At 37.5% G+C, this 12,343-nt stretch overlaps 2 protein-coding genes across 6 annotated transcripts in view; one reads left to right on the top strand and one right to left on the bottom strand.

Moving 5' to 3' along the window:
* LOC127514079 (radixin) overlaps window positions 1-12,343 on the top strand; it is a 310,901-nt gene that overhangs the window by 150,781 nt on the left and 147,777 nt on the right. The gene's annotated exons all lie outside the window — the stretch shown is intronic.
* Window positions 2,320-4,403, bottom strand: LOC127514258 (uncharacterized). The gene has a single exon (XM_051896942.1). The coding sequence runs from the start codon at window positions 4,364-4,366 to the stop codon at window positions 3,143-3,145; it is 1,224 nt and encodes a 407-aa protein (XP_051752902.1). The 5' UTR covers window positions 4,367-4,403; the 3' UTR covers window positions 2,320-3,142.

Here is a 12,343-nt window from a genome sequence, read left to right as displayed (position 1 = left end):
TGCGTGGTTATTGAAAAAACAAAAAACATAAGTCACCGAAATAAGGCCAAAAAACAAATATTAAATATGTGTTCACAAGACTTCTGGGTATTGGAGGTTGTAGACTAGAATTTTTGCTTCAAAATGATGTAAAAATGATCCTGCCTACTCATTCATATAAAACAATGTAGAGATTTAAATTTTGTAAGACTTTTTGTCAAGAAACACAGTATGCATGAAGGTGTGAATCTTCATGAATAATGCTGTGATTCACACCTGAGAAGACAAAGACCCGCATAATGAACTGCATAGTAAGCCCTTTCAGTCAGGTAGGCTATGTGGAAAAAACCCTCTGTCAGCTGTATTAACGTTAATATAATGTCCACTAATATTAATAATATTAATATTTACTGACTTAATGCACTTAATGCACAACTTAACATTACACTTGTTTGTAGTTATCTATTTATTCTTTTTTATTCGTTTTTGGGTAACACTTTATTTTAAGGGTCCAGAATAATGCATTAGTTAAGCATTAATTAATGATTAACTTGTTCACAATTAAGCATTAGTTAATAATGAACACACTAGTAATTAATTATTAACTTTACATTTTAAGGGTCCTGAATTATGCATTAGTTAAGCATAAATAAACTAGTAATTAATGATTTACTTGTTCACAATTTTGCATTAGTTAAGTATGGACACAATAGTAATCGATAACTTAACATATACAGTGCCACTTGAAAGTTTGTGAACCCCTTGCAGAATCTGTGAAAATGTGAAAATTTTTAACAAAATAAGAGATAATACAAAATACATGTTATTTTTGTATTTAGTACTGTCCTGATTAAGATATTTTACATAAAAGATGTTTACATATAATTCACAAGACAAAAAATTGCTGAATTTATTAAAATTCAATTCACTTCACATTTATTTGTATAGCACTTTTCACGATACATATCATTTCAAAGCAGCTTTACAGAGAATGCATGTCAACATTAAAATTTGGAGACTGCAGTTAGCTAATAATGTAATAATTTAGGCGATTAACATACGATCACTGTTAGCAATTTAATTGGAGGTAGAAGCAAAGAGCTCCTGGAAAAATGAATTACATATTAACAATAATTAGGATATATAGAATGTGAATGTGCGTGTTGATCCAGATGTTGCATCTTCTGAAGTCATCGCAGGAGTTGGCGCCGTCTCTTCCAAAGTTTTAGTCATCTGAGGTCTTCTTAAGAGGCTGGATCCAAACTGAAACTGATGTACTCTCTAGTCACCTCGGGACGGGCGTCCCGAGGTAAAACAGAAAAGCAAATGGAGAATAATTAGCATAGCTGCTGTTCATAACATTAAGCAAAGATAGTCATGTGCAATTGATCTGATATGAGATGGATTATGTGAATGCTTGGCTGAAGAGATGTGTCTTTAATCTAGATTTAAACTGGGTGAGCGAGTCTGAGCCCCGAACATTATCAGGAAGGCTATTCCAGAGTTTAGGAGCCAAATGTGAAAACGCTCTCCCTCCTTTAGAGGACTTAGCTATCCTAGGTACAACCAGAAGTCCAGAGTTTTGTGATCTTAAAGAGCGTGAAGGATTGTAGGGCGATAAAAGATCGGTTAAGTACACAGGAGCTAAACCATTTAGAGCCTTATAGGTCATTAGCAGTACTTTATAATCGATACGGAACTTAATAGGTAACCAGTGAAGAGATGATAAAATTGGTGTTATATGATCATATTTTCTTGACCTGGTAAGAACTCTAGCAGCTGCATTTTGTACCAATTGTAGCTTGTTTATTGAGGAAGCAGGGCAACCAGCTAGTAATGCATTACAGTAATCTAGTCTAGACGTCATGAAAGCATGAACTAACTTTTCTGCATCAGAAACAGATAACATATTCCGTATCTTAGCAATGTTTCTGAGGTGGAAGAAGGCTGTTTTTGTAACATATGAAATATGATTTTCAAAGGACAAGTTGCTGTCTAATATAACACCCAGGTCTTTAACTGTCGAGGATGGAGTAACAGTACATCCTTCTAAATGCAAATTGTAGTCTGAGAGATTCTGTGTACAGGTTTTTGGCCCAATAAGTAATACTTCAGTCTTATCTGAATTTAATAGAAGAAAATTACTAGTCATCCAATGTTTTACTTCTTTAACACACTCTGTCAGATTGGATAATTTATAGTTTTCATCTGGTTGTGTTGAAATATATTATTGAGTATCATCGGCATAGCAGTGGAAACTAATTCCATGTCTTCTTATAATATTACCAAGTGGCAGCATGTATATTGAAAATAGCAGAGGGCCTAACACAGATCCTTGAGGCACTCCATAATTTCCATCGTTATCTTAGATTTTTCCCCGTTTAAATAAACAAAATTGTGACGGTCTGATAGATACGACCTAAACCACCGTAATGCCTGTCCCTGGATACCAATGTAATTCTGTAGTCGATCTAGGAGTATTTTATGATCTATAGTGTCGAACGCAGCACTGAGATCAAGTAACACTAGTATTGAGATACAGCCTTGGTCAGAAGCTAGAAGTAAGTCATTTGTAATTTTAACGAGCGCCGTTTCTGTGCTATGATGAGGCCTGAATCCTGACTGAAATTTTTCATAGATAGCATTTTTTTGCAAGAAAGAGCACAATTGGACCGACACCACTTTTTCTAGTATTTTAGATATAAATGGAAGATTTGAAATGGGTCTGTAATTTGCCAATACATTTGGATCTAATTGTGGTTTCTTAATGAGAGGCTTAATAACTGCTAACTTGAACGGTCTTGGAACATGACCTAGAGATAAAGACGAGTTAATAATATTGAGAAGAGGCTCTTCTGCTACAGGTAACAATTCTTTCAGTAGTTTAGTGGGTATTGGATCTAATAAACATGTTGTTGGTTTAGACGCTGTGATAAGTTTATTTAGCTCTTCCTGTCCTATAGTTGTAAAGCACTGCAACTGTTCTTGAGGGACGATAATTGAGGCTGAATCATAAAACTCTGTCAAGGGTTGTACATTTACAACCGTATTTCTGATGCTTTCGATTTTTTCAGTAAAGAAATTCATAAAGTCATCGCTACTAAACTGTAATGAAATGTTTTGTTCTGGTGATGTCTGTTTATTTGTTAATCTAGCCACTGTACTAAATAAGAACCTTGTTTTGGTTATTTTCTATGAGTTTGCAGAGATGCTCGGCCCTGGCTGCTTTTAGAGTCTTTCTATAACGGGACGAGCTGTCTTTCCACGCGATTCTAAAGACCTCTAAACGAGTTTGTCTCCATTTGCGTTCTAGATCACGAGTTTCTCTTTTGATAGCGTGAGTAATATTGTTGTACCATGGTACAGTATTTTTCTCTCTAACCTTTTTTAATCTCATCGGTGCAACAGTATCTAATGTACTAGTGAAAGTGGTGCACATACTGCTAGTAATTTTCTCAAGATCATTTGTGTGTTTGGGTACAATGAGCAGGTGAGACAGATCAGGCAGTTTATTTGTGAATTTATCTTTAGTTGTCGGGAGAATTGTTCTACCTAGTCGATATTGCGGTGCAATTTGACAAATATCAGCTGTATGCAGTACGCATGTTACAAGGTAATGATCAGTGATATCATCACTTTGCGGTAGAATTTCTATATCAGTAGGATTGATTCCATGTGATATAATTAAATCTAGTGTATGATTAAGACGGTGAGTGGGTCCAGTGACGTTTTGTTTGACCCCAAACGAGTTTAGTAAATCTGTAAACGCAGCCCCTAGCGCATCATTTGTATTATCTACATGAATATTAAAATCTCCAACAATCAGCGCTTTATCAACGTTGACCAATAGGTCTGAGAGAAAGTCTGCAAACTCTTTTAGGAAATCAACATAAGGCCCTGGAGGTCTATAAACAGTAGCCAAAGCAAGAGATAGTAGCGACTTTTTATTTATATCTGAGAGTGTAACGGTTAGCACGAGAATTTCAAATGAATTAAACCTGTAGTTTGTTTTCTGGGTAACGTTAAGAATCTCTCTATAGATTGTTGCAACACCACCGCCACAGCCAACCGGACGGCATTTATTTTTATAACAGTAGCCAGGTGGACAAGACTCATTAAGACCGAAATAATCATTTGGTTTAAGCCATGTTTCAGTAAGGCAAATTACATCAAGACTATTATCTGTGATCATTTCATTTATAATAACCGCCTTAGGTGTCAGCGATCTAATGTTTAGTAGCCCTAGCTTTAGAAATTGTTTTTGTTCGGTAATTTTGCGAATTTCTGGTTTGATCACGATCAGATTTTTTCTAGATCCTTTATTTTTATTGTTGAACCTCACTATTCGGGGAATAGACACAGTTTCTATAGACTGTATTACACTCATATTTCTATCAATTAAGTGGGTAGAACACAGACTGTGATTTGAGGTTTGACTTACTAGTCATACGGTGCGAAGCGTCTTGGAGATGTTCTCCGACAGAAGATCAGCTCCGATTCTGCTGGGGTGCAGGCCATCAGCACGGAAGAGCCTAGGTCGCTCCCAGAAAAGATTCCAATTATTTATAAAGAGCAGCTTCTGTTCAGTACACCAAGACATTAACCATTCATTTAAAGCAAATAATCTACTGAACCTTTCGTGTCCACGTCGGTACGTCGGAAGCGGTCCGGACACGATGATCCTCGTCGCGGGCGATGTGGCTCGTACCGTCTCGATCAGGCTCCTGAAGTCCTGCTTCAGCACCTCCGTCTGCCGCAGCCTGGTGTCGTTCACCCCCACGTGCAGAACAACAGCTCCGATGCTCTCAGCGCCATTCAGGATCGCGGGAACCTGCGCAGAGACATCGAGAACACGAGCACCAGGAAAACAGTGACTGCGCACCTTACCTTTGGTTGTGGTAGCGTGGACGTGACGGACGATGGAGTCTCCGATGACCACGGCGTCTCGTTCTGCCTCGCGAAGAGGGGAGAAGCGGTTCCTCGTCGAGACCTCGAAGACCGGGGGCGGCGGAGGGGGAGAGGTCCTGGTCCGAGGCCTGGCTCGTGCCTTCCGTTGCTGAAGAACCCAAGGTCCCTGGTGTGATGGCGCCGGAGTGAACGAGGGCTGGGATGAACGCGTTCTGGGTTCTCGGGCCCTGTGCAGAGAAGCACACGGCGTAGAGGAAGCAGGAATGTTAATATCGCGCTGCAAACTTACTGAGGATTGGTGAGCGTCAGCACGGGATGTTTCCAGCGCTGTTCGCCGCTCCCGTAGCTCGGCCTGCTTCTCCAGAAGGGTCCGGATCTGTCGTTCCACGGCCTCCAGTTCCAACTGCAACGCATGCAGCTCGAACGTGTCCTCACCTGCACTCAAAGATAGAGACACATTCGGTACGCCTGCCATTAGTATAGATGAACAATAATATTGTGAGTGAGAAGAGTACAAACGCTAGCAATGACCCCGTTCAATTGATCCATTTGCAGTTTATTGACAACAAGGGTAGTACAGGAAACACAAACCAGTAAAAAGGCAGAAGGTCGAGGCAGGCAGCTAGCAGCATAAACATGAACAGGCAGTAGGTCAAGGCAGGTGGCAGACAGGGATAAACAGTAAACAGGCGAGGGTCGAGGTAAGCAGCAAAAATCAGAGTCCAGATAAACAATCCAAGTCAGTAACAAAACAGCAATACAGAATAAATGCTCAGAGTTGACAACCGTGGCTAATCAAGACTTTACACAGAGCTGGAAGTGAGAGTATCTTTTATAGCGGAAGAGTGGGTGAATGATTGGTGGCAGGTGCATGAGTAATCAGTCCCAGGTATGTGGGTTCATGGGAAATGAAGTCCAATACAAGCTAATACTCAGGTGATGGCTCCCTCTGGCGGTTCAGGAGATCTGGTGCAGGAGACTCGATTGTGACAGACTGTATGATTTTGAGATCCATTTTTTTCACACTTTCACACTAACAACTATCAAACACAACTATTAAAAAATGTTCAAACATTCACTGATGCTCCAGAAGGAAGCACGATGCATTAAGAGTCAGGGGTGAAAACTTTTGAACAGGATGAAGATGTCCAAATTTTTCTTATTTTGTTTAAATATAAATTTTCTTCATTTAGTACTGCCCTTTGGAAGCGACAGAAGATACCTACATGTTTCCTGGAGACAAATTAAGTACAATTTACCTTGATATTCAAATTCAAAAAGTTTTCACTCCCCGGCTCTTAATGCATCGTGTTTCCTTCTGGAGCATCAGTGAATGTTTGAACTTTTTTTTAATAGTTGTGTTTGAGTCAATTTAACTGCTCAGAACAACCGTCACAAAACAAAAAAAACAGTTGTAGATCATCCAGGTAACCACACACCGTATTAGAAATCAATGGTTCACAAACTTTTGAATGGGGTCATTTTAATAAATTCAGCTATTTTTTTTTTTTTTTTTTTTTTTTGTGAATTATATGTAAACATCTTTTATGTAAAATATCTTAATCAGGACAGTACTAAATAAAAAATAACATGCATTTTGTATTATCTCTTTTATTTTGTTTAAATCTTTCACATTTTCACAGATTCTGCAAGGGGTTCACAAACTTTCAAGTGGCACTGTAGTAGGGCACATTAGCCATTATTTACAAATTAGTAAACATTTAAAAGATACACATTTATGCTATAAATAAACAAAAATAACAAAAGTAATTAATGATTAACTGTATGTACAGTAAACACCTTTTAGTCATTATCTACAACTTAATAAGCCATATATTATTTTTGTGTAGTGATGTGATTATATTTCTGTGCCATTCTTTTAAGTTAACTGAACAATAAGCTAGTAGTTATATTTAATTACTGCTGGTTTTTTGTCATAAATTGCTAAAATACTATAATAGTTAAATAGTTAAATCCTCATTAAGTATGACATTTATTGAGTGATATTCAAGTTTATTGACCAGTAATTACCAATAATCTGCCAATAATTAAGGCTAAACTGCCATTAATACAGTACTAATAAAGGCAATTTGACCCCCTAAAGTGAAAGTTAAATCCTCATTAATTATGGCACTTATTGAGTGATATTCAAAGTTTATTGACCAGAATAAGGCAATAATTATGGCTAAACTGCCACTAATACAGCACTAATAAAGACAATTTGACCCCTTATTCTAGAGATAGGTTCTTATTCACACTATTGGTTTTAGTTATTCTGCAACGTGATATCACGAGAATGTGTATTTTTACGGAAAGTGTGGTTCTACAACATACATTTACTTAAGTTTTCATACACTGAAACGTTCAATATTGACAGCACTAAAAATGATTAACATGCTCAAAAACTCTTGAAACTTTGCACACACATTGGAATCGTCGGCCATCAGGGCCGGGCAGAAGCTGGTACCCGGGCGTGGCGGGGGGCTCGACAGCGCCCCCCTTGAACGGTGTCTAAAAACTTGGTCCATATATCAAACCCGCTTGCACGTATTTGTATGAAACTCGGTACACATATAGACCTCATTGGGCCTAACAACTTTCGTGCTCTAAGTTACATGTCAGCTCAACAGGAAGTCAGCTATTAGGGGTTGTTTGGAAAACGCATGCTCTGGATTTTGATATACTCCTCCTAGGCGATTAATCCGATCACCACCAAACTCGGACAGCTTGAAGTCAAGACAATGAGGATGCTAAATTGCGAGCGGATTTTTGATATCTCGAACAGTTTGGCCGTGGCGAGGCAATGAATTTAAGGCGAGAAAAGGGAAATAGGAAATGTGTTATAACGTCTGCACACATTGCTTTTTATGAAACTTCACCTGTGTGTACATTATAGGAGGCTGATCACATGGATGTGACTTGTGAGTCAAAGTTATAGCGCCACCAATTGTCAGAAGGAAGTGTGTCACTTTCAAAATGCTTTGAGATCACCCTCTTTTTTTTTTTTACCTGATTTGTTTCAAACTTCATCAGTGTGATGTCAATACACAGCAGATATAGACCTGTGAAAAGAATCGTGATATCTCAAACACTGTTGCCATGGCAACGCATAAAACTTTAATATTCGTTTTGGATGCTTTTGGGATGCTTAGCATGCTTCAAATTGCATGAAACCCGATACAAACGTCAGAGATGTCAACCAGTAGACATAGGCAAAACCGTAGAAACAGGCGGGGAGGAGGGCCTCTATAGCGCCATCTTTTGACAAAAGTGGGGGGTTAGTTTAAACTACAGTCACCAAACTCAGTACACATATTGTTCTCATTAAGCCGGACAACTTTCTAATTTACAGTCATTTCCTCCGACCAACAGGAAGTCAGATATTTTGGTTTGAATGTGGATTTTTCACACACATATACACACACTGACATAAGCTGTGTCCGAAACCGCTCACTCGTTCACTCGTTCACTCATTCACTAATTCCTATATAGTGTATGGCATTTGAGTGCACTATATCCGCATTTATTGAACGAAATGAAGTGAGTGAATTCGGACGCTGATATTTACACTGTGCGTCGGAGAGCTGGAGCTGTCGCAGAAACAGCTCAACACGCGATAAAACTATTTTATCCTACATGTTACTTATATTATAAAATAATGTTAATAACAATAACAATCATAATGACTTTATTTTGTAATCATACTTGCCTCCATGCCAGCTTTGTAGTTTCATCGATTGTATAATTGGTTTGTCATGCTTAATATGTGTTCATAATCATTAAATAACATTAAATACTGCAAACAAAAATAAACACATTAACAAGTGTACATTATATCATGTATTTATTCTTTTTAATAAAGTTGTTTAGTCTGTTAGAAACTCTCACGCTCACAGATTACGTGGTCGTTGAGTGCCCCCAGGCGACCGTTATGGTTTGAATACGCTACCTACTGATGATTAACGAATTTTTTTTTTTTAAATCATCCACTAAATTATCATCTCTTAAAGTTTAATGAGTTAACAACTGTGCCACAAATTATTAAAACACCTTGCTGTTAGTAAAACCTAATATAATTTTAATAAGAAAAATAATAGCCTTTTTACCTTATATAATTTCATTTTTAAAATTCATCTAATAATGTCTAGTAGGTTTTATTCAAGTAATGATTCATTTAAAAATAAGGTAAAAAAAAAAAAAAAAATAGAAATGAAATGAAATAAATTTTAAAGCTTAAATAAGAAAGCTGTAAAGTAATCTCTGGATTACACTCGCTCGCAATTCCGCTCTTTCACACGTGCGCTTAGTCCTCTCCGCATTGGATTTTGGGAAATAGTGCTTCAGCAAGTGTACATCGAATGTACACTCGAAATCAGAGAGAATTGTGGGTATAGAGAAGTGAACAGAAGAACTGCAAATGATAACTTCACACGCATTTGAAATTGAGCCATGACACTATATCTCTATTCGGACAGGACTAGTTTTCTAAATGTTGTTTTTAGTTACAATTATTAATTTTACAAATAAAATTATTTTTAAATTAATTATTTATTGATATAATTCAAATGTATTAATAAAAAAATTAAAAAATTAAAAAAAAACCTCTTTAAGTAAATTTCACATGATTATAAAAGTGGCTGTTTAAAATAAACTTGCATAAGTGAGCAGAAAAATCTAAACATGTACCTTACTATTACCTGAGACTGATATTAAAATCATCTTTGCAGGTTCTATGATTTGGTTCTATTTATTAATTTTATCATTTTATTTTTTATACCACACATATTGAAATTAAATGAAAGCATGCTTTTGGTGCATAAGATTGGTGCACAAACGATAGCTCAGGGAGGTCAAACACATGAAGAGAAGTGTTAGGATAATACAATGTCATGATAATTAAGACTGGATTACATTTCTCAGACTACTGTTGAATTTGCGCAAATAACAGTATGTAATTTGCTCTGGAATTTTATAGAGGTTGTCTGAGAAAAACACGGACATGGAAGATTAGGATGATATTCTGCACTCATTTGAAACTGACCTATGATATTCTATGACATGAAATTAAAATCTAAATTTAAACGATCTCATGGATGTGGCTGTTGTGGTTTGTGATCATATTGGCACCAGCTGCTGCAGTAAATGTGGTCTGAATTTGACATAGACCTTTTCTGTTTAACCGTTTTAAATTGCCATTGCCCGCTGTGCACAGTTGCCCTGAAGCCACTGGCTTGGGCCCGTCATAGCTGGAATCTATCTATCAACATCGGAATCTGCGGCCATTAGGACGCTGCCGACGCTGGTACCCAGGCGTGGCAGGGGGACTCGACAGCGTCCCCTTGAATGGGATCCGAAAACTTGGCCATATATCAAACACGCTTGCACGTATTAGTATAAAACTCGGTACACATATAGACCTCATCGGGCCTCACAACTTTCATGCTCTCAGTTATACGTCAGCTCAACAGGAAGTCAGCTATTATGGGTTGTTTGGAAAACGCATGCTCTGGAATTTGATATGCTCCTCCTAGGCAATTAATCCAATCACCACCAAACTCAGTCAGCACGAAGTCAAGACAGTGATGATGCTAAATTGCGAGCAGATTTTTGATATCTCGAACGGTTTGGCCATGGCGAGGCAACGAATTTATGGCGAGAAAAGGGAAACAGGAAATGTGTTATAATGTCTGCATACATTGATTGATTTTTATGAAACTTCAGCTGTGTGTTCGTTATAGGAGACTGATCACATGGATGTGACTATTGTGAGTCAAAGTTATAGCGCCACCAACTGGCAGCAAGAAGTGTGTCACTTTCAAAATGCTTTGAGATCACTCTGTTATTTTTACCTGATTTGCTTCAAACTTCAGTGTAATGTCAATACACAGCAGATGTAGACCTGTGACAGGATTTTTGATATTTTAAACACTGTTGCCATGGCAATGCATCAAACTTTAATATTCATTTTGGATGCTTTTAAGACTCTTAGCATGCTTTAAATTGCATGTAACTCGACACACACACCAGCGGTGTCGTCTAGTAGACATGGGCAATACCGTATAAACGGGCAGTGAGAAGGGCCTCTATAGTGCCACCTTTTGACAAAAGTGGGGGGGTTAGTTTTACCTACAGTCACCAAACTCGGTACATGTATTTTTCTCATCAAGCTGGACAATTTTCTAATTTACACTCATTAGCTCCGACCAACAGGAAGTCAGCTATTTTGGTTTGAATCTGGATTTTTTGAAAAAAAAAAAAAAAAAAAAACAGGCTATCAATTTTATACAACTACTCCTACAGGGTTTATACAATTTACACCAAACTTTTTTAACTTGTTGCTAAGACATTGAAGTTGTTAAATTGCAAAGAGATGTTAGATATCTCGAACGGTGTTGCCATGGTGAGGGATTAAATTAAGGACAAAGAAGGGAATATACACCCTTATTTTATAAATATACACCCTTTATTTCAGTATTATATAATATTATAAATAAACACATTTTAAATCATTTTTAATTATAAGAAGTATGTGTAAGTTTAAATTAGGCAGATAACTGCCCTTTGGTTAAAATAATTAAAATAATTTTCAAATGTCATATATAGAATAAGCACTAGAGGGCAGCAAATATCTATTTTTAAACAGGGTTGAGAAGACAAGTACACTGTTTTTAGTTATAAAAGGCTATAGTTAGTATTATATTTTAATGTATATATTTAGAGATGATCAAAGACTAATTTCTGTTACAGTATATATTTTATTCTTATTGTTTAAAATACTGAATCATCTGACTCAACTAACTGGTTGGGCTCCAACTGTTCTGCCTCTGTCACTCTCTCTCTCTCTCTCTCTCTTTCTCTGTGCGCATGTGCGAGTGTGGTGGGAAGAGTGGAGCGTTGGTTAGAGTGAGCATGAAAAACTGTTCTTTTTCAGCTTTTTCTTCTTTTTTCCCCCTTTTTTTGGCAAACTTATTTATAATCTAGGAAGGACTTTTGTACTTTAAGCCGCTCTGTGCAGGTAAACCCTCATCTAACAATGCGAAACGGGTGCAGGTGTGTGCCCGAGACCGGCGTCAGTGTGGAGGATGTACTCGTGGTGGTGGGAGAATTGGCTGGTTTTGAGAATATTCTCTCAGCATCACGAATGAACAAGGCTATTGTAGTGTTTTTGAAAACGGAGCAATTAGTAAACCAGCTGACAGAGAGCGGAATTTGGATTAAAGAAATGTTTGTGCCCGTGACTCCTTTAGCGGCTCCGGCTACTAAAGTAACAATTTCAAATGTACCACCATTTATTTCAAATGACGTGATTACCAAAGAGTTGGCGCGATATGGAAAAATTGCAAGCCCAGTCAGAATGATTCCGTTAGGATGTAAAAACACGGCATTGAAACACGTTCTTTCTTTCAGACGGCAAGTTTTGATGTTTCTCACTTCCCCTGAGCACACGTTAGAGATC

Source organism: Ctenopharyngodon idella, chromosome 1 (assembly GCF_019924925.1).
Source record: "Ctenopharyngodon idella isolate HZGC_01 chromosome 1, HZGC01, whole genome shotgun sequence".
Taxonomy (NCBI): domain Eukaryota; kingdom Metazoa; phylum Chordata; class Actinopteri; order Cypriniformes; family Xenocyprididae; genus Ctenopharyngodon; species Ctenopharyngodon idella.
The sequence above is the reverse complement of the archived record's forward strand: the minus strand, read 5'-3'. Positions and strand labels throughout refer to the sequence as shown.